The 20,820-nt window shown below is 43.2% G+C and overlaps 1 protein-coding gene across 1 annotated transcript; it reads right to left on the reverse strand.

Moving 5' to 3' along the window:
• Positions 1 to 393: 393 nt before the first annotated feature.
• SLC45A2 (solute carrier family 45 member 2) lies at positions 394 to 18,962 on the reverse strand. Its single transcript, XM_074569499.1, has 7 exons — positions 18,542 to 18,962; positions 17,228 to 17,404; positions 13,890 to 14,215; positions 9,935 to 10,078; positions 7,962 to 8,085; positions 6,775 to 6,980; positions 394 to 3,225 (listed from the first exon to the last, which is right to left on the reverse strand). The coding sequence occupies exons 1-7, from the start codon at positions 18,927 to 18,929 to the stop codon at positions 3,001 to 3,003; spliced, it is 1,590 nt and encodes a 529-aa protein (XP_074425600.1). The 5' UTR covers positions 18,930 to 18,962; the 3' UTR covers positions 394 to 3,000.
• Between the last annotated feature and the right edge of the window lie 1,858 nt (positions 18,963 to 20,820).

A 20,820-nucleotide genomic window follows, 5' to 3' on the forward strand; every position in this document is an offset into this window, starting at 1 on the left:
CTGTTCCATTCAGCCATGAGTAGCTCTGTTACAGTGGGAGGGAAGAGGGGTAGTTTATCTCAAGAACTCTCATCTTCATTGAAATGTACCATCTGCGTAAACGTGATACAGAGATCTTTATTTATTTGATTTTATGTATATGGAAATAAAACCAGATGAGAAAGATCAGACCCAGGGTACTTCTAACTCAGACCCAGGGTACTTCTAACTTTGAAACTCACATCATTGCAATAAATGCTGATATTAAGTACAATAACCGATCATGTTGATAACTCAAGTCCTGAACTAACGTAAAAGGACAGAAAAGGTGGAACTTCTTAAATTAATAGCACGACAGTAGAGTTTGTCGATGTCTTTGACATTTTTAGTAAGAAATACTTATTTTATCCTTTCTCATGAATTAGTTACATTTTATTGTTTTCAGTAACACCTGAAAGACACTTTCAACTTCAGAATGAGCACCACCATGATTTTTCAGGTTTAAACTCCGTTTTTCAAATTGTACATACTTCTTTGCCCGCTTGCTATTTTTGACCAAGACCCATTCAGAAAGATCTTAGAACCAATTATAGGATGCTTTTATGGAAAGATTTCCAAAGAAAAACTGGCTCTATTCTGTCCTGTGTTCTGTAGCATGCAGTGAATTTCAAAAGGAAAGATTGTGAGAAAGATGATAATGTGAGTATCTGAAACAGTTTCCTCTGAATAAATTCGTAAATAAAAGCATTGATGTAAGTGATGGCCACATGCCTCTTCTTTCTGCAGATTCACAATTCTTATGTTGCTACAGATCTACAGTCACTCTGTGGGCCTGGATGGATGCCAGCTTTCTCTTTGTGTAACAGAGCAGAGATAGCACTGACCATTCAAATTTTAATGTTCTGATGGCGTTAAACCACAAAGAAAATATTGACAAAGACGTAGGTAAACATTGTAAAGTTCCTATCCCAGACTCACGCTGGAAGTGGAGCTTTATGGCCTCACCTCCCAGAGCACGGGTTTAAACGGTGCTTCGAGTCCTGCAGTCCTGTAAAACCAGATCACCTCCTCCTTTCTCTATTTTTATGGCTCCACGGAAGCCTCGCTCATCCCTTAAAAAGTCCCCTCCCAGGAGATATTGAGTTAATGGAGGTTAGTAAGTTAACGATGGCATAAAGTCAATTAAAAGGACAACCATCCTTCATTTTCTGGCCTTCTGCTGTTTTGTCCTGGTTGAGACCCTTGTGCTCCAGCCATCTCAGCACCTACAAAGCGTTTCAAGCACAGTCCAGGGGCTCAGTCTTCCAAGATTTTCTCTTGCATGGGTGTGACATGAGAAGGATTCATGAAGTGCCACAAAATGAAAGAAAACATAAAACGTGGCTTTTTCATAAGGCACGATGAGGGACCTGTGAAGAAAGGTAAGGTTTGCCATGCACCGAGCCCCGTTTTGGGCCTACAGTAGAGACACAACCATCAACAAGAAAAGGCAGCTGAGCCTTCAATAGGCTTGTTATAGTTAATAAGAATTTACCTAAGGGAAAATCATTTTTTCTGAGAACAAATGACTCACTCTGCTCTTGAAAACAGAAAGGATGAAGTTGGTGCATCTCTGCGGAGGCACTTTATGCTCAAATCTAACCATTTATTTCTGGTGTTGTCAGTTCATATCATGCGGACCTTCTAAGAGCTGATCAGCTCAATGGTGCATTTGACTGAACAGTATTGATTATACATGTGCAACATTTTAAAAAAAAATACACACCATACCTGGCAACAGTCTCTCTCTGTCACCATCAATTAACAATATTGCGTTAGCAGATGGCTTCATGTGGCTTAGCGTACAACATAGCAAAGGGATATGACAGTTTTCAGAACAGAGGAAGCACAGCATAAATACAGCGTACCACTTTCACAAACACAGGATTTTCAAAACTCTGGCAATATTATAAACATAAGAATGAATCTTCATACGCAATTAAATACAAATAACTGGACTTAAGTACTTACTGTACAGTAATTCCTGATAGTGCTCTGCAGAACTGAGTTATTTCACAAAGTTCTGCAAAGAGCAAACCCCATTTCACTCAAAGCTAGATGCATGAAGGAAAATAGAGAAAACAGAGATACTACTTCAAGGTAAATACTGTCGTTTCCAATGTCAATACTTCAGTGGCTTACAACCATTCATAAAATTCTTATTTTGGTCAAGTTTATCTTTTCAGTTACAGTATCAGAGTCAGGCCAGCTTTAAGAAGGAAGAAATGGCAGCTGTCATGGACTTGCAGAGCAGCCTTAGGCGGACTCCCATGACAAGCTCAGTCAGTACTTTCATTTCATTTATACACAAGCAGCAGGATCCAATATAAAATAATTACTTTACAGTTATGATTTTAAACAATAGGCTTCAATCTTCTTTATACTCCAGTCATCTTTCATACCCAAATCTGCTTTTGATTGCAGCTGGAAATTAACTGATCCCATTTAACAGTACTACTAAACATGACACTATTGCACCCTACGTGGCCTCTGACACCTGTTTGATCCTCTGGCAGCTTTTGACTACCAGAGGGAATATCCCCAAGCTTAAGATACTTGAAAAACAAGATAAATAATTGCTTTCTTCCTAACTCTGTCTATTTTTATTACTTCTTCAATTTACTGCATACTTCATCTATTAACTGCCACAAATTGGTAATGAGGAGTTTCGTAATGACTTCTCATGGAGGGCGTCGAGATACCATGGCCATACACACCACCCTGTGTAATAGCGTGTTAATACACTGAGGTCAGTGGGAATGAAGTAATAAAGCAGACAAAATACAGAAGCTTTCAATCTGAGGCATTAGGCAACCAGTTTTATCAAGTCTCCATTTCGTAATGCTCTGGAGTTGCCGCCTCTCCGAGGAGGTAAGAGAGGAGGAAGTGCCAGCAGTATCATCATGGCAACTGCACCAGTGCTACTAATCCAGAAAGAAAACACTCCCTGGGGAAGATTTCTCCCAATTGCTTCAGACAGTCCTACTCCACATATCGGACACAAAAAGCAACAAAGCAGCAGCCGAAGAGTGCCACCATAGATGCCGAAATCACAGTGACTGTGCTGCCGGCAACGCTGACCAAGAGCCCCAGCCCCACACCAAGGATGATCTGGGCCAGCTGGACCATGCAGGTGAGAGCAGCGCAGTCAATACCCTTCCCTCGCCCGTGGTCTACAGATTTTTCCCGGTCCTGCAGCTTCAGGCACTGCAAATAAGCACAGAACAGAAGCCAGTGAAATGAGACGGTGCCGGCAACTTGCAGCTCTCGGATGCTGCACTGTCACGGCCCCCAGGCGCAGCAGGACAGGCCAGTCGCTCCCCGCTTCCTTTCTGGTTTCTCTGCCTGCCCCACAGATGTTGTGGAATTCAGAGATTTTTGCAAGTGATAATGAGTTTTCCAAGCTCCCCCCACGATTGTCCTCTTTCTCCCATCTGCATTTTTTCCCCTCTGTCTCTTCTCTCAAAGAAAGAATTGAAACTTTATCAGAAAAATTAGCCATTTCCTTCAAGTTCAGATCTATTTGAGCTCTGGCAAACTGATATTTCACAGTACAGGATACTCCGTCATGGATAATTTAGCTTCAACTCTCATGGTTGCAGGAAAGCCTCAAAGGGATATTAAGATGAATCATACTATGTCCCACACACATACACAGCAGAATTTGTTATAATGGAGCACTGTGCTCAGAAGTTATGGCTCAAAGCACATAAAGGAGTTCAGTACTAAAAATCTAAATTTAATGCTTTTTTATTGCTGTAGAAAAAAAAAATATCTGAAAACAAATGTCCAGACTAGGATTCTTCTACACTACTGAAGGCCATTATTAACTACTGATTATCTGTATATCTGCTATGACGTACATAGCAGAACAAAAGGCTTTCTTTATCATATACAAGCATTTTGTATATAAGCACCCTGTGAGGGTGGTTGATCACTGGAACAGGTTGGCTAGAGGGATTGTGGAGTCTCCACCCTTGGAAATATTCAAACCAGACCGGACATGACCCTAGGCAGCCTGCCCCAGGTGGCCCTGCTTGAGCAGCTGGGTTGGACTATATGATCTCTGGAGGTTCCTTCTAACTTCAGCTGTTCTGTGATTCCCTCCAGGAAGGAATTATTCTGTTCTGTTGGGGAATTATGTGGTAGTTTACATATTTATTATTCTTCTTGCATAGGCTGTTGAATGGACAAGGTTGTATTGTAACAGACAAGAGGTTTCCAGGCTGTAGGCTAGCTGCGCTGCTGTCTTCTGGTATCCAAACACGCTCAGCCGTCAAGATGCTTTTTGTTTTTTGCAAGACCTATTACATTGCCTTTGAGCTGTTGCCACACAAAGCTCTAAAGTACTGCAGACAAACAGCCTCTTCCTAATCCAGTAGACAAAATTGAATTTGGACCCTAGGGAACAGCAGCACGAAATAGACGTTGAAATGGCAGCATTTCAAAACCCAGCACGTGATTTTGGTAGAATGCACAGTGAGGGAAAATATCTGCTCTTTTTTTCTGGAATGATACGGTTCTTTCACTTGAAGCATTTAAAATTTTAGACAGATTTTTTTTGGAATTATGTCTATTTTGCTGGGCTGTGCCCAGTGTTCCTATGTGCCAGTAGTTCTGACAACAATTATGTGAATGTGTAAGTGACTGTAATCTTGCACTTGATGTTTCACAGAATGGTAGGGGTTGGAAGGGACCTCTGGAGATCACCTAGTCCAACCCCCCTGCTAAAGCAGGTTCACCTGCAGTAGGTTGGACAGGAACACATCCAGGCGGGTTTTGAATGTCTCCAGAGACGGAGACCCCACCACCTCTCTGGGCAGCCTGTGCCAGGCCTCTGCCACCCTCAATGTAAAGAAGTTTTTCCTCATGTAAAGATGGAATTTCCTGTGTTCCAGTTTGTGCCTGTTGCCCCTTGTCCTGTCACTGGGCACCGCTGATAAGAGTCTGGCCCCTTCGTCTTGACACTCACCCTTTAGATATTGATAAGCATCGATGAGATCCCCTCTCAGTCTTCTCCAGGCTAAACAGACGCAGGCCTCTCAGCCTTTCTTCATAAGAGAGGTGTTCCAGTCCCTTGATCACCTTCATAGCCCTCCACTGGACTCTCTCTGTTAGTTCCCTGTCTGTCTGGAACAGGGAGGCCCAGAACTGGACACAGTACTCCAGGTGCAGCCTCACCAGGGCAGAGTAGAGGGGGAGGATGACCTCCCTCGACCTGCTGGCCACACTCTTCTTGATGCACCCCAGGAGACCATGGGCCTTCTTGGCCACAAAGGCACATTTCTGGATCGTGGCCAACTTGTTGTCCACCAGGACTTGCAGGTCCCTCTCTGCAGAGCTACTCTCCAGCAGGTCAGCCCCCAACCTGTACTGGAGCAGATTTCCTGTTTATTCTTTCTATCTTGTATATTATAGAAGATTTGAGCTAAACCTAATTCTGTTAATATCAGATCTAACAGACAATTATATATCATTTAACATCTGGCATAGCAAGTACCATACACCAAACAAGAAACAATCATTTGCCTCACAAGTTACATTAGAATATATTGACCTATTAAATACCAAGTGGATGCACACTTCAGCATATTTTATTTCACTTCTGTCTTGGAACAGCTCTGACTACAGTTTTGCCCCTCTCTCTGAGTTGGCTGGTCTGACATTAGGATTGTGATCTCACCATAAACTGGGTTCATTCCCTGTCCTTTGTTAAATCTTTCTAAAACTCTTCATCGTGATACTTCTCTGATGGAAGGAACAGAGAAACTAACTTAAAAATTAGGAATCAGATCTATGAAACATTTAACTACATTGAGACATCATCCTAGGATTCAATGGAATAATAGTTTTCTTGTATTCGTCATTCAGCTGGTGATGCTTAAAAGTTGTACAGAAGAGTAGGACATGTTCTCAAGGACTTTTTCTAGCCCTGTGCTGCTCTCAACTATGTTTCTACATTGTTTTTCAATGGTTCAACATTTCCTTTATTAATTTCTTCAAATGTTCCTAGATATAATGAGAACTTTCCCTAAATCCTCCCATCTCTCCTTAATCCTTCTTGTTTCCAGCTATCTCATTAACTTGAGAGACTTGAGAGAATTTTTCCAGTAAAGAGCTCAACACTTTACAAAACATGAAGATCCTGCTGTGCCCAGTAACATGATATAAGGAATGTGACCTTTTCCATATTTTCCTTGGAAACAGGATTTCATGCTGTGGAGGACCAAAACCCAACCCCAGACATTTAGAAAGTTAATGAGAACATGCTATATTATTTAATACTGAACTATATGAAACTGTTTGTACTTGAATTTAATATCTTTATTAGTTAACAGTTTTTGTAACACTTTGCAGTTAACTAAAAATTCTGCCAGCCTTTACGGTGTGGTTATTAACCTTAGGAACTCAGAAGTGAAGCCCTCTGCCAGTACAGATGGAAGGAAGGTATAAAGAAGGTAGCACCTGAAGGCAACACAAAGTGGAGCCCTGTCATCTGGCTACTGCCTGAGCATGTACTGCGATTGGCTTTGTTTCAGCTGTGATGATAAATAGTTATTTGTCTCACTGCAGGACTGTTTGGAGAGTTTGGAGCTGGCACCTTCACTTTCTTTGTCAGAAACTTTCCATTCATAACATGTGCCATCATTAATAGTTTGAAATTAAAATTAAAAGCTGCTCACTAGTTCCATCCAGTTTCCTCCCAAAACAGACTAAACAGATATAAACCTACCCTTCCTTAGACATTGAACTCACCTCTTCTTCCCTGTGATACTCCGCAATGAGGTGGAATGGCACTGTGTACAGGGTGCTGGACATGACGCCAAAGAGGGAACACAGAGCCAGGGTGGAATAGACATTGGGAAACAAGCCAATTAATCCAGTACCCAATCCAAAAAGTAGGTATCCAATGAAATAAAGTCCCTTTAATCCTATGCATGGCAGAAGGATTTTCTGCAGGTCTGTGAAAAGAAAGTGAAAATGCTAGTAAGATTAAAACAAAACAGGTCACATTTCATCAGGGAGGTCCTTTAAGGGGTTTTATTTTGTAAAATGCAACAAGGGAGACAATCTTACTGATTTTGGAAGTTTCCTCAAATTATTGTAGGTATAAACCTGCCAAAGAATACTTTCTCTCTCTGGGGATTTTCTCATTCTGGCATAGGCAACTCCAGAGAAGAAGTAGTTAACATCCATTCTGGAAGAACTGCCCTCATTGACAATCTCAGACATTTCCGCTGTTTGATTACAATATGAACATTTGGCACCGATCTCTGTCTGAGCTGAGAAAAGCGCTACAGAGATGCCTGTAGTTAAGCTCGAAAGGGGAAAAGATTTCCCTCAAGCCTCTTTTAGATGCTCAGTTCAGCCCCCAAAATGCTACTCGTTTGAGTTTTTGGATCACAAGGAATTTTTTTAATCCTTGGTAAGAGCTATAGCAAAAGCTATCTGGGGAACTGTGCTAGCGTATTTACACACAATTTTGGAGAGACAGGTTTGTGCTTCTGGCAAGAACATTTAGTACACTGTGAAAAAGTTTATTTTATGAGGAATGCAGATGGTGAGAGACCATCAGACAGACCTTTGAGAACCTACAGCTACAGCACTGCTAGGTGAAAGAGCATCTCAGAATGATGCCCATGGCAGACATTTTAGTCTGGCATTTAACTTCAGGATGATTTTCAGCGTTCAGGGTTAGTTCACGTGCAGAATAACGCCTTACTCCCAAAGTGACCCCTCATCATGTGGTCAGGAACTGTTCATGCTAAGATACGAGTTTTTAACAATGCTGAGAATATAACATTTCTTAAAGTTTCAATTGGAAAAAAAAAAACCAAAACCTGTTAATTTGTCTTTGCTTTATTTTTTCAAACAATAGCAAATAGCAAACAGTTTAAGGCTGTTTTGAAACACGGTGTTGGAGTACATTCCTGGGTACTTACAAGAATAGACTGATGAAGAAATTGCATTGATGCACAGCCCCCAGCAACCCATCTCTACTCCTGTTTTGTAGGTAAGGTAAAGGGTGGAGTTATGAGGTGCATAAGGACTACCCTGGTATACAACCTGAAAGAGACCACAAAGATCACAGAAGGCAAGGATGGACTGCGTGTATATAATACCTCCTTCTCATGGGAACAAGGTACCCAACACAGGGCCTCATCCCTGGTAGGGGAGATAATTATCACCCAAGAAACCTGTTAAGCAGTGCCCTAACTGTCCCTTCACAGTTCTCCAGGTTTCACACTCAATTCTTTGAGATGCTCACACCCGGGCTCACCCTCATTTATTAACCTCTGCCTTTTCCTGGACTGTCCATTCTACACTGACTCATCTGCTCTTTTTCCTTTGGGTGTCTTATTTTCCACTCTCCTCCTCTTTACACTTCTGCCTTCTTCATAGAATCACAGAATGGTTTGGGTTGGAAGGGACGTTAAAAATCATCTGGTTCCAACCCCCCTGCCCTGGGCAGGGACACCTCCCACTAGACCAGGCTGCTCAAAGCCCCATCCAGCCTGGCCTTGAACACCTCCAGGGATGGGGCATCCACAGCTTCTCTGGGCAACCTGTTCCAGTGCCTCACCACCCTCACAGTAAAGAATTTCTTCCTGATATCTAATCTAAATCTCCCCTTTTTCAGTTTAAAGCCATTGCTCATCATCCTATCAGTACATGTCCTTGTAAAAAGTCCCTCTCCAGCTTTCCTGTAGGTCCCCATTTAAGCACTGAAAGGCCACAATAACTCTCCCTAAAGCCTTCTCTTCTCCAGGCTGAACAACCCCAACTCTCTCAGCCTGTCCTCATAGCAGAGGTGCTCCAGCCCCCTGATCGTTTTTGTGGCCCTCTGCTGGACCCGCTCCAACAGGTCCATGTCCTTCTTGTGTTGACGACTCCAGAGCTGGATGCAGTACTCCAGGTGGGGTCTCACCAGAGCAGAGCAGAGGGGCAGAATCACCTCCCTCGCCCTGCTGGCCACGCTGCTTTTGATGCAGCCCAGGATGCGATTTGCTTTCTGGGCCGTGAGCGCAATCTTCTTGCCTTAGCCTTTCTTTCCCTAATTTATCTACAGTTAATATTTTTCTTTTCTTTTTGAGGCTTACCCAAACACATATTTCTACCCAGTAGTTGTCTTATTCAGTTCCGTATCTAGTCAAGCAAAACTTTTTCTTTCAGCAGGGAACAAAAACTCCCTCTTGCCTACAGAGACAAAAAAAGGCAAGGAAATGGGAATACTGGGTGGAAACCACAGAAAAAAGGAAGTGGCAATGAGAGGATTTGTGCCAGGAGCATATTTGTACCTTGGAAGAAAGGAGGCAGATAGGATCATATATGCAAGAATCACTGCCAGGGGCACACAGTCTTACTGCCTGGGAATGGGGTGGGAAAGGGAGCGCTGGGTATCATGAAAGCAAAGGATTGCTGTCAGAAGGGACTCAGGGAAAGGTTTAAAGAGGTATGGCAGGGACAGACAAATGCGAGGTGCCGAGAGCCTGGAGCTGCCAAGTATCTCACAGTGTGCAAAGAGCTGCGGTGCAGGTGAACAGCCTTGTGCCAGGATAGGGCCAGCTGCACCCATCAGCGCTACTTCAGTTAGGAAACCTGCCCATCTCCGAGCAGCTCCGAAGCCAAAGCAGAGAATGGATGTGTTTGGAACAGCTCCGAGAGCTTCATTTGAAATTGTTAAGTAGACACAAATAGCCTTACAACTACTAAAACGTCTTCCCCCAAGATCCAACGGGCTGGCTCAGAACGAGAGATCAATTAGCAGTTTTACAAAACTCTTCTTCAGCCATCCAGATACAACTGGCTCTGCCACCACTGTCATTTCTTCAGGATGATAACACTGTCTCATTTCTTTTGGGTGGAGGAGGGGATGCTAAGAGGAAGGAGAACCGAGAGGATTTCACGCTTTTACCTGTCCCATGAAATCCGTGAAGAAGAGCATGTTGGACAGGAAAGCCATCCATCCAAAGAGGTGGCTCACACACAGATAGCGATAGTGGGATGGCATGCTTAAAAGTATCTTCAAGAGTGATTTAAGGGTCATCCGCCTTTGATCCTAAAAGCAAGTATTTAATAAAAACACCGTATTATTGCCCTGAAGGCTAATAAAATAGCTGACAGCAAATAAAGAAGGCCTCAGCCTCTTTCCATTGCTAAACTTCCAAAGTTTTTAATTTGTTTTTACTAGGAAGGGTTGCTTGGCTACTGAATGTTCTTTACTATGTATTTCATTTGTAGAGGCATTGCCTAATAAAGTCATCTGAAAGATTCACAGAGACTCTGGGAGAGCTGGGGTACATCAGCAAGGACCTAACATTTCTTGCTGTTATAATCAGTAGGGCTATTATTTACTCGTAGAACCAAGTGAAAATTTTCTACCAAAACCAATTCAGTGGATCTTCAAGGAAAAAAAAAAAAACAACAAACCAAACCAGAAACAAAAATAATTTATTTATAGAGACAATTAGTTTTCTATTGAAAATTTAAAGCTGCCACAGAAAAAATGAAACGCAAAACTCTTCCTGAGAATTAAAATGTATCATTTGTGGAATATGGCAGTTTTGAGACCTCATTCCCATTCCCTTCTATCTGCTAAATTACCTAGAAAACTTCACCTATTCTGGCATATCATTACCATGAGATTTCCACCATGTACTGTCCTCCCCTCCATGAAGCAGGGAAAGACTGTGATGCAGCACCTCTTCAAATCCTAGCACCCAGAGAACGTGAGCGCCGGCACCTGAACACCTTATCCCATGGGAGAAATAACTCACTTAAAAATCAAAATGTTTTTGGTGCTGGTTAGCACATCTCACTGATGGGGAAAACCAAAATTTCTCACCCCCTTCAATGCCCGACCTTATCTCCTTCCTCCTTGTGTGAGCTCTGTGCCCCAAAACTCCCTCCCAGTTTCTTTTCCAGTCACATTCACCAGATCACTTGTATCACTTGAATTCAGTGCTTGATGGCAGACATTTGTAACACACAATTCTTAGTGCTTTAAAGCTCCTGCGTGGTTCTTTGATTTTAAGGAAAAAAGGTATTATTTTATCCATGTGTGACAGAACACTCCTAGTTTTCATTATTGATGTTTGGAGGCAACAGTGTTGGGAGAGAATGTAAGGGAAGCTGTATGGTCATGAAATGTGGGAAAACTGTAGAAGTTATGTACATTACTGGAAAGTTGAATTTTGTCTTCAATTTGCTGCAAGATAATGACATCTTTTCCTTCCTTCAATGTTCTACTTACTTTTCACAACTCTGCTTCCCTTTGAACTTGGTTATGCTGCAAGCTACTTTACGAAAAATCACCACATATAAAGTTCGAAAATACTTTGCTCCAGTGGGAGGTTTTTAATCCTCATAGGAATGCCAAAATTCAAGTTACTGACTTTCACCTTGAACTGCATATTGTCCAAATCCCTTGGAATTTCTCTTGGCATCACTGTCTCTTTTAAACAGGGTAAGCTTTCTATTCTTCTACAGTTACAAAAAAAACCCCAAAAAATTCCACAATGTCTCATTAGTGTTATTTCAAGGATAATTACTATCTTTTGATTTGGCTTACTTGATTTGTTCAACTCTTCCACAGGGTTCTTTAAAACAGCCTTTCCAATCAAAGTGTTAACATAAGGTCAGGGAACTACAAAGGACACTGCTATAATTACAAAAAATAATTCAATAGCTAGATAGAAATGCTTGCTTTCTATTTAGATATTTTAGACAGTGGAAATGGAAACTGAAATGTTTAATGCGGACATTCAATACCCACCAACACAAAAACCTTGCACTGATTTAAATGACGTGCTGAAGTTTGACCCCATTTAGTTTCCTTGTCCTTCAAAAGCTCACAATACCCAATAATTTTCTCTATAAAATCACTACAACTCAAGGCCTCAGATGATTCATAAGGATGCAGAGTAATCAATATGACTTCAGTAATTTGGCACCAAACTAGAGAACAAAAGATGAATCACTTTGGATGTCTGTTCATACTGTAACAGGTCAAATATCATTAATAATCATGATAGCTATTAGCATGTAAGAGCACTGCTCTTAATTTAGGATATATAGGGTCATGATGCCTGCAGCAAAAAAAGAGACACAGAAAAACAGGAAGTCAAACCATTCCTTCAAGGAAGCAATTACAGTAATGAATGAACTTAGAAAAGATGTGCCACAAGAGACAGACCATTAAAGCCGTGAGCGTCTAGAATTTATACATGACCAGGGACATCAAAGGAACATGAGACAGATCAAAGCGCTGTGAGCCTCCCACGGGCTGTCCAGATAAAAATACAGAGAAAGGGCAACGGCACAAGCTTGCCCACAGCGGACGCCAGAGCCTCACCTCGGCTGCCAGACGTTACTGACTCAGTGGCATTAGTTCTCGCCAAGGTAGAGGCCACCCCAAACCATAGTCTGCTCGCCCCGTTTCACTGCATCCGCTCTCTCTTCTTCATTCACCTTCCTTTCCCCAGAGCCCGCACAGGCCAAGCGGTCAATGACACTCAGCATCTGGCAACGTGGAGGATGCTGAGGGTGAAGGATGCTGGCGGAGGATGGCGGCTGCTCAAGGTGGGCTACGGCGGGGCATCGCAGGGGCAGCACGGCATCGTGCTAGCCACATTCACCCCACAAACTGCTGCTTTGCTCTCTGCCCCTCTCTGTGTTGTTCTGGCATTCACAGCAGGCAGTGCTCATGTTTTATTCTACCTTTGTGTTGTATCTGGTGTAATAATATTTTTCTTCAGGTTAGGAATACCAAGTGCTATTGTAATACAAATGATAAATAGTAAAGGATAATAAATCCTCTTTATTTGTAGCTTAAACATGAATTTAGGTTTCTAACTTATAACAGTGTCCATATTCTCAGTATTTTTTACCTGATGGATCAAGATCCGAACCAGGGATAGATATACATAACACCAAGAGATCAGAAGTGAAATTAAAACAAGAAGTAATTGTTTCATCACTTACTGTTATACTAGGAGACAAACATAAACATTGGCCTTTGTTTACCTCGGGTACCATGAAAGTGCAGTGAGGATTTCTAGAACTAAAAGACATCAACAAACCCGTAAAAACTATTATCTGTTCCCAAGACCATTCTAGAAACGTGCTCTCCAGATATTTTTCAGGTAGATTCACTTTTTCCCAGTTTGAAGATTGAAGCAATCTCTCATAAAAAATGCAGCAGAAACAAAATAACAGTGATGATTTGAAAGTAGTCACTATTCTTTCCCACCTGAAAGTTCTGCCAAAGACACCGCTACAACATCACTTCAAAATAAAACTACAACTCCGGACGCGAGGTAGCATTGCTGTAGAAGTAGCAATTTTAAACACATCAGGTCTGTCAATAAATCCTCAACAAAATGTTGAGCAGCAGCAAAACCAAATGTTTACTAGACCAGGGAAGAAGCACTTCCTATGTATTAGGTATGAAAGTGTGAGGACCTCAGTGGGAGTTACAGATCTATATCAAAGATTAATGGGCTGTAGTCCTTGTCCACAATTTGGTGTTAATTGTCTCGGGACTGAAGGACAAAGTAGATCCTCCTGACAAAACTCACAAGAGGAGGATATCAAGAGATTGACACAGAGCAGAAACCTGAATCCAGTTCTCCCTCAACCCTGTGAATCGCTCAAAACATCAGTGCTAGCCACTATCATCCCTCTTGCTGGAAATACTTTATAAATAAATAAAGAGAAAAGACAGCAGACTTTCTCCTGACCCTGTATCCTGGCAGAGGATTATTTTTCTGTGTGTGTGAAAGGGCTCCACTCCAAATAGCCAACATTAGCTAATTAAAAGGTCTCCAAGGATGCAAAGATAGGGCTTACAAAACCATTTCTGCACTTACCTCTGTACGTGACACAGCAGCGCACTTCCCTGGTTTTGCCGCAGCCTTTATTTCAGTAAATGTTGATTTTAGGTAACCATTCTTGTTTTCCTCCTCTATGGAGCTATATTTATAGGATCGAGTCTCTTCCAACAAGAAATTTTCCTCTTCATTTTTGGATCTGAGTGGGACTTCAGGAATACTGCGCAGATGTACGGTAAGGCAGATTAGGAAAACCAAGGCTGCGAAGAAGAAAATCACCTGGAATTCCGATGCCAAGGAATATCCCAGTACAGTTTGACCCCAATCCATAGCACCTGTCAGGTAACCCAGGGCTCCTCCCAAACCTACAGGGGTGGGAAAAAAGGAGAAAAAAGATCTACTGGCATCAATAAAATAAACAGTACACAATACTCTCAACATCCCCTCTAGAAATGACTGAATAATCACTCTTCAGATATCAATCACAAGAAGTGGGAATACTGAGCTAATCACGTAGGTAAGCAGTTACCAAAACATCTCTTGAAAAATCTCTTCAGCGCTGATGGACAGAGGTCTCCAAAAAATGCCTGAACACGTAGCAACATGGGCCTCCACCTCTTTTCTTGACTCTTTGAAGCTTTATTTTCTTTGTAATACACAATAAAATTTTACAAAATAAAATTTATGGGGTTTTAAAACTTCACAGAACAAACAAACATTTTTTAAATTATATTGAGACTATCTATAGTTTAGACTTTGTAAAATGTATTTTATATAGTTGAATCTAAACAGAAATACTGTCTCCGTGTGAAATTTTTTAAAAAAGGGAAATAAAAAGCATTTTTTTGTAGTTATCAAAATCCAAGTACCTCACCACTCGGAAAAGAAAATAAAAAGGATCAAATACAAGTGTGTAATTTCTGATTTTCTCAGAAAAGTTAGAATAAAAGGTAAAATGAGCATGCTACCTTGTGTCTTGAAGTTAATAAAACCAGGTTTCACTCTGATTTTTTTTACAATTTCTTCTTTTTGTCATTAGTGCGCGCAGTTTCAGAAGCACAAGGAAGTGCTCGCTGCTGCGTGCAGCACGGAGCTCTGGCAGGAGAAGCAGCTTCGTGGAGACCCGACACCCTGTGAACCAGGAGGCTCTGCAGGACGCGGGAGTTGAGCAGGACAGAAGCGTTTGAAGGACTTGGGAGTATTCCTTCGCTGCTGCTTAGGAGAACTGAAGACTGTGTATGGCAGAACCATTCTGTCTAACAAAAAGTAACAGAGGTAACAGGACCTACACCTGCTTCACCTACAAAACATGGGATTTTGATTTCGTCCTGGGCTTTCTGTACTTTTTTCCCTCATGGGTCCTTCATTGTGTCCTACTGCGTTTTAAAGGGACTGTATTCTTGCTTGTTCTCATGAAAAACAATTAAACTGCTAATAGCTTTTTGAAGAAAACCTACACTAAATGTTTGCACAGAGTGAATGATATTTGAAGTCATCTTTGCATACTTTTCTGACAAAAAGCATTCATGGTACTGGAATGCAGTCTGAGTGTTGCGTGTTGGGTACCTGCACTCTTCCTTCCACTTGTCCCAGTGATGCCAAGTTTCACAACTGCAAAGCTATCAAGTTTCATGTTCAAACCTTAACTGAAGACAAACAAAAATCTTGGAGATATTTAGTACAAAAAAAAGGAACTAAATAGGGGAAACAAAGTAATACCTAAAACAGAAGCTAGAAAAGAAATGGGAGGATTGCTGTCTTTGTCTAATAGGGATAGGACAAGGAATGATAAATGTAAATTGTAGGGAACAGATACTAAGATTAGATTTTAGGTAAAGCTGTCTAACAACAAGGCCACTGTCTTGGGAGGGCTGCAGAACCCCTATCAAGGGAGAATTTCAAGAACAGGCTAGGTAATTGCCCATCAGGAAGGGTTAAGATACTGGTGATCTTGCTATAGAGGGCACATGGTGCTGGACCAAATATTGCAATCTGTTCCAGTCTCATTTGATGTGGTTTGTCCCACATCCCTTTTCACAGCTCAGCACACAAATGAATCAGCTAAATCTGTAGCTTCAAATTTGGAAATCAAGCCTTTTTAGTATCATCCAAGGAAAAATTGCAACCAGAGTTCTGTTGAAGGCAAGAATATAGAATCATAGACTGGTTTGGGTTGGAAGGGACCTTAAAGCCCATCTAGTTCCAACCCTCTGCCATGGGCAGGGACACCTCCCACCAGACCAGGCTGCTCAAAGCCCCATCCAGCCTGGCCTTGAACACCTCCGGGGATGGGGCATCCACAGCTTCCCTGGGCAGCCTGTTCCAGTGCCTCACCACCCTCACAGTAAAGAATTTCTTCCTGATAGAGACTCACTCCCTGCTCTGTCCAAGCGATTGTAAAAATTTTTACCTGTCGGTTTCTACGGATAATACTGATTTCATTCCCATGTGGCTTTAAGGTTCCCTTATAATCTGCTTTTCCTGGACACAGCTATTTCTTGTATCCAAAATCACCCTGCTGTCACTCCCTGCTCACCTAGAATCATTGCCACTGGATCTGCACGTCCCTGCTCTCGGTACAGCTCAGTTGCCACAAAAATCTGCCCCAACACAGATTGCACAAATTCTCATCTAGTCTGCTTTTTGCCTGGTCCTTTCACAGCAGCTGCTCCCAGACAGGGATCGAAGCTCCTCCCGATTCACATGGCAGGGATGCAGCCCTGTGTGTCTCCCCCCTGCATTTTCTCAACGCAGGGCTCACGTAGTACGGAGGTTTCCTTCTGTAACTCAGCAACATTTCAGACATGTCTAAAGGCAGATGAATGTCTTCCTTCATTTGCAAGAGCCTGGGCTGAACCACTTGGACTTAACTTTGTGGAAGTTGTGAAGCTCTAAATTTTACAAAGAACTCCTACACAGGAAGGCAGCACACTGCTGAAGGATGGCAATCAATATACTGTTCTGTGGAGCTCTTGCTCTGTGTCACATGCTGAGTCTGAAATGTTATTTTAATGTGCTACGGCAAGGAAACAAGTTACATCCCTTAATTTTTGCTTCAACAAAAACTTGAAAAAAAATCAGAACAAGCTGAATAAATACTACTTCAATTTTTAAAGTAATTAATTGCTCTTACTTAAATCACGGCTATGTTGCTGTAAACGTTTATGCCTGCAGCCTTCTGCAGCAGAATTCTTGTAGCAGCAATCACAAGTTGCTGTTGTCTGGAGTGGTGAAAACCCAGCAACAAAAGACTCGTGACTGAAGCGTGGGATCAGATGATCAGTTCATTCAAGATCAGAAACACAGTAAGAATAAAATCCATGCAATTACCTTCCCCTCCTTCGAGAGGCAGGGAGGAAAGGAAGGGATCTGAGTACCTGTAAGGAGGGCGTGGTAATGCAGACCCTTCTCTTTATCCTGATGAGAGCAGACATCAAACAAATATGCTTTGATGGGGCCATCAATAAAATCAGCTGCGAAATCAAAAAGCACTACTCCCAGCATGGTAATGACTATCGCCCACGTCCGCCGATTGTCTCTCTCATCGATGAAAGCTACGGAAAGAAAAACACCTTCATTCTGACAGCAGCAGTGCCACGTTCTGCAAAAACCGCACTTTGTCTTTCCCAATACCTCCAAATCTGGACAACGCTTAGTTATGCAAGAGCGAGCCGGGGTACCAGAATCACAGGAGAGCAGCAGGGCAACCCAGCCTGCGCAGCGCTGAGCTGGGCCAGGCTGACTTGCAGCCTTGGGTCAGCACAAGCTCAGGGCGCTCCAAGCTCCACGATCAAGAGCGTCACCAGCCTTAATCTACTCCATTGCACCTCCACAGCATGCAGGGGTGGCCTAACACACAAGCATTTTTTAGCACTTTTTTTGGTTTATTCTATTTGTCCCACCCTTCCATTGTTTTAGATAATGAAGGGTTGACCGTAGCATCTCTTTTTGGGCAAATGAATACCCGTATATTCAATACCGATGGCATGCAGGAAGAGAGAATAAGTCAATCCATAAAAACACACACCTCCCGCCTCTGCCAAGTCCTACTGACAGCAACAACTTTCCATCAAGAGTTTGAGAAGTTACATCTCAAGCTGAAATATAATAGCACTTAGGGATGACACTCCTATTTGATTTTGCATATTCCAGGTGCACCACAGTTTCCAAGAAGTTATGGATTTCTATTATTCACCATCATAACACAGTCCCGAGTCAAGCCAGGGCTGCAGTAATTAAAGACATATATTTTGAATGGTGATCCATTAAATTAGGGATTAACAGATATTTAGTTTACATCACACAAAGAAAATTGATCATTTAATTTAACAAGGTAGATTTTAGTTTGCAAAAACTTCTCTGGGCCTAAGCAGTGCTTTACTTGTATAAGCAGATCAGGCAATCACACCAACATACAGCGTGCTGCAGTCACGTGCGGAAACTACAGGACGCTGCGTACAGGGGACATCACATGCAGCATCAGGACGGAAGGTACATGAAGATTTCAGTGTTCCCCAGCTCCTTCAATGCAGCTGAGTAACATGATACCCGATTTTAACAACTTTAAAGCAATTTTAAGCGCATTTTAGCAGGGAAAAAAAGGAACACACACACCCCCTCCCCCTTTTCTTTCTGATTCAGAAGGCTAGGATGAGTTTTGTCTGTCAGCACAGCGCATGCCCCTCACTCACCTGAGATCATCACGTCCCCATTGAGGTACAAAGCCATGCCTAACAGCATTATGATGCCCAGACCCAGAATGTAAGGTCTCCTCCTGCCCCAGCTACAGGTGCAGTGATCACTGGCTGAACCTACCACGGGCTGCAGCACGAAGCCCAGGATGGGGCTGATGAGCCACACCAGGCTGTAGAGGTTCTTGGGCAGCCCTACACTGAGCAGCACTGGCGTGACAAAGGCGGCCTCCACGGCATAGCAGAACTCCCGGCCAAACATCGCCATGCTGTGCATGACCAGCCTTCCCACCGCTCGCCTCTTGGGCACCACCGCCCCAGTCCTCGTCACAGATTGCAGCAGCTCGTCCTCCTCCTCTCTGGTGCTGTCCATGATCGTCTTGGCCATCTCAGGAGCGGCTGGAAGAGCCCCGTGGAAACTCTCTTTTTGTTAACTTGCGCAGCGCTCCGGCAAGTCGGTGCTGCCTGCCCGGGCTGACATGGAGCCCAGATCATATGCCGGGTGGGATCAGTCTGTGCCGGGGGAGGGACTCACATACTTTCATGGCTCTGCGATCACAAGTTATGAAAGGAAGGGGGCGGGGAAGCGTGTTAACATGAGCAGATCTGAGCTCTGGGGCGTCTGCAAAGCTCCCAACCGTCCACAACTGAAGAACTACTGTTGAAGCACGACACACACGTATGACGGGCACTTACATCACATGGGCGAGGCGCAGGGCTGCTGTAAGACAGTGCTGACACCAAGAGACCTGAGCCCCCATCTTTCCGTACAGCAAACAAGGAGAGCACCAAACGGAGTGACGCTTTCCTGCTGACCGAACGGGGGGAAAGGAATCTATAATATAGATCCGGAAAAGGATTTCAGTGCTCTCCATGAAGACAAGTTATCTACTTATAATAAGCTTGACAGAAGTCTGTCAAACAGCAAATGGTGAATATTTTTTGTATCTATCTGCTGTGCGCTACCCTCAGTACAACTGATTATTTCCTTCGTTTCTGAAAAACAAAGGATATCAGGATAGCGTAAGGTTTTTTAAACAGTCTTACCTGCCAAGAGAAGGTCTTAAAAGAAATCCGTAGTGACATACCAGAACTGTAGCTTTCAGGTTAGCCACCTGAGTGAGGCAGCTGATCCAACCTATGCTGTATCATAGAATAGTTTGGGTTGGAGGGACCTTTAAAGCTCATCTAGTCCAATCCCCTGCAGTGAGCAGGGACATCTTCCACTAGAACAGGTTGCTCAGAGCCCCATCCAACCTGACCTTGAATCTTTCCAGGGATGGGGCATCGATCACCTCTCTGGGCAACCTGTGCCAGTGCCTCACCATCCTCACAGTAAAGAATTTCTTCCTTATGGCTAGTCTGAATCAATCCTCTTTTAGTTTAAAGCCAATAGCCCTTGTCCCATTGCAACAGGTCTGATTAAAAAGTCCCTCTCCATCTCTCCTGTAGGCCCCCTTTAGGTACTGAAAGGCCACAATAAGGTCTCCCCAGAGCCTTCTCTTCTCCAGGCTGAACAACCCCAACTCTCTCAGCCTGTCCTCATAGGAGAGGTGCTCCAGCCCTCTGATTGTCTTGATGGCCCTCTGCTGGACCCGTTCCAACAGGTCCATGTCCTTCTTGTGCTGAGGACTCCAGAGCTGGATGCAGTACTCCAGGTGGGGTCTCACCAGAGCAGAGCAGAGGGGCAGAATCACCTCCCTCAACCTGCTGGCCACGCTTCTTTCGATGCAGCCCAGGATGCGGTTGATGTTCTGGGCTGTGAGTCCACATTGCTGTTTCTCGTTCACCAACACCCACAAGTCCTTGTCCTTGGGGCTGCTCCCAATCCCTTCATCCCCCAGCCTGTATTGAATTCGGGGGTTGCTCTGACCCAGGTGCAGGACCCTGCGCTTGGCCTTGCTGAACCTCCTGAGGTTCACATGGGCCCACTGCTCAAGCCTGTCCAGGTCCCTCTGGATGGCACCCTGTCCCTCAGGAGTGTCAACTGCAGCACTCAGCTTAGTGTTGTCCACAAACTTGCTGAGGGTGCACTCGATCCCACTGTCTGTGTCCTTGATGAAGATATTGAACAGTACGGGTCCCAAGTACAGACCCCTGAGCTTACTCCCTGAAGTTAACATGAGTTTTTAAATTGACTTCAGCGATTTTGAGGTCAAAACTTAGGTGCACTGGAGATTACACTTGACAATGTTTATTGTTCTCCAAGATGATCAGATGCATTTGGGACTAAGTGAATTGTCAAGTCTTACTGTAAAGGTGTGTAATACTCAGTAATT

The sequence above is a fragment of the Larus michahellis genome, chromosome Z, assembly GCF_964199755.1.
Source record: "Larus michahellis chromosome Z, bLarMic1.1, whole genome shotgun sequence".
Taxonomy (NCBI): domain Eukaryota; kingdom Metazoa; phylum Chordata; class Aves; order Charadriiformes; family Laridae; genus Larus; species Larus michahellis.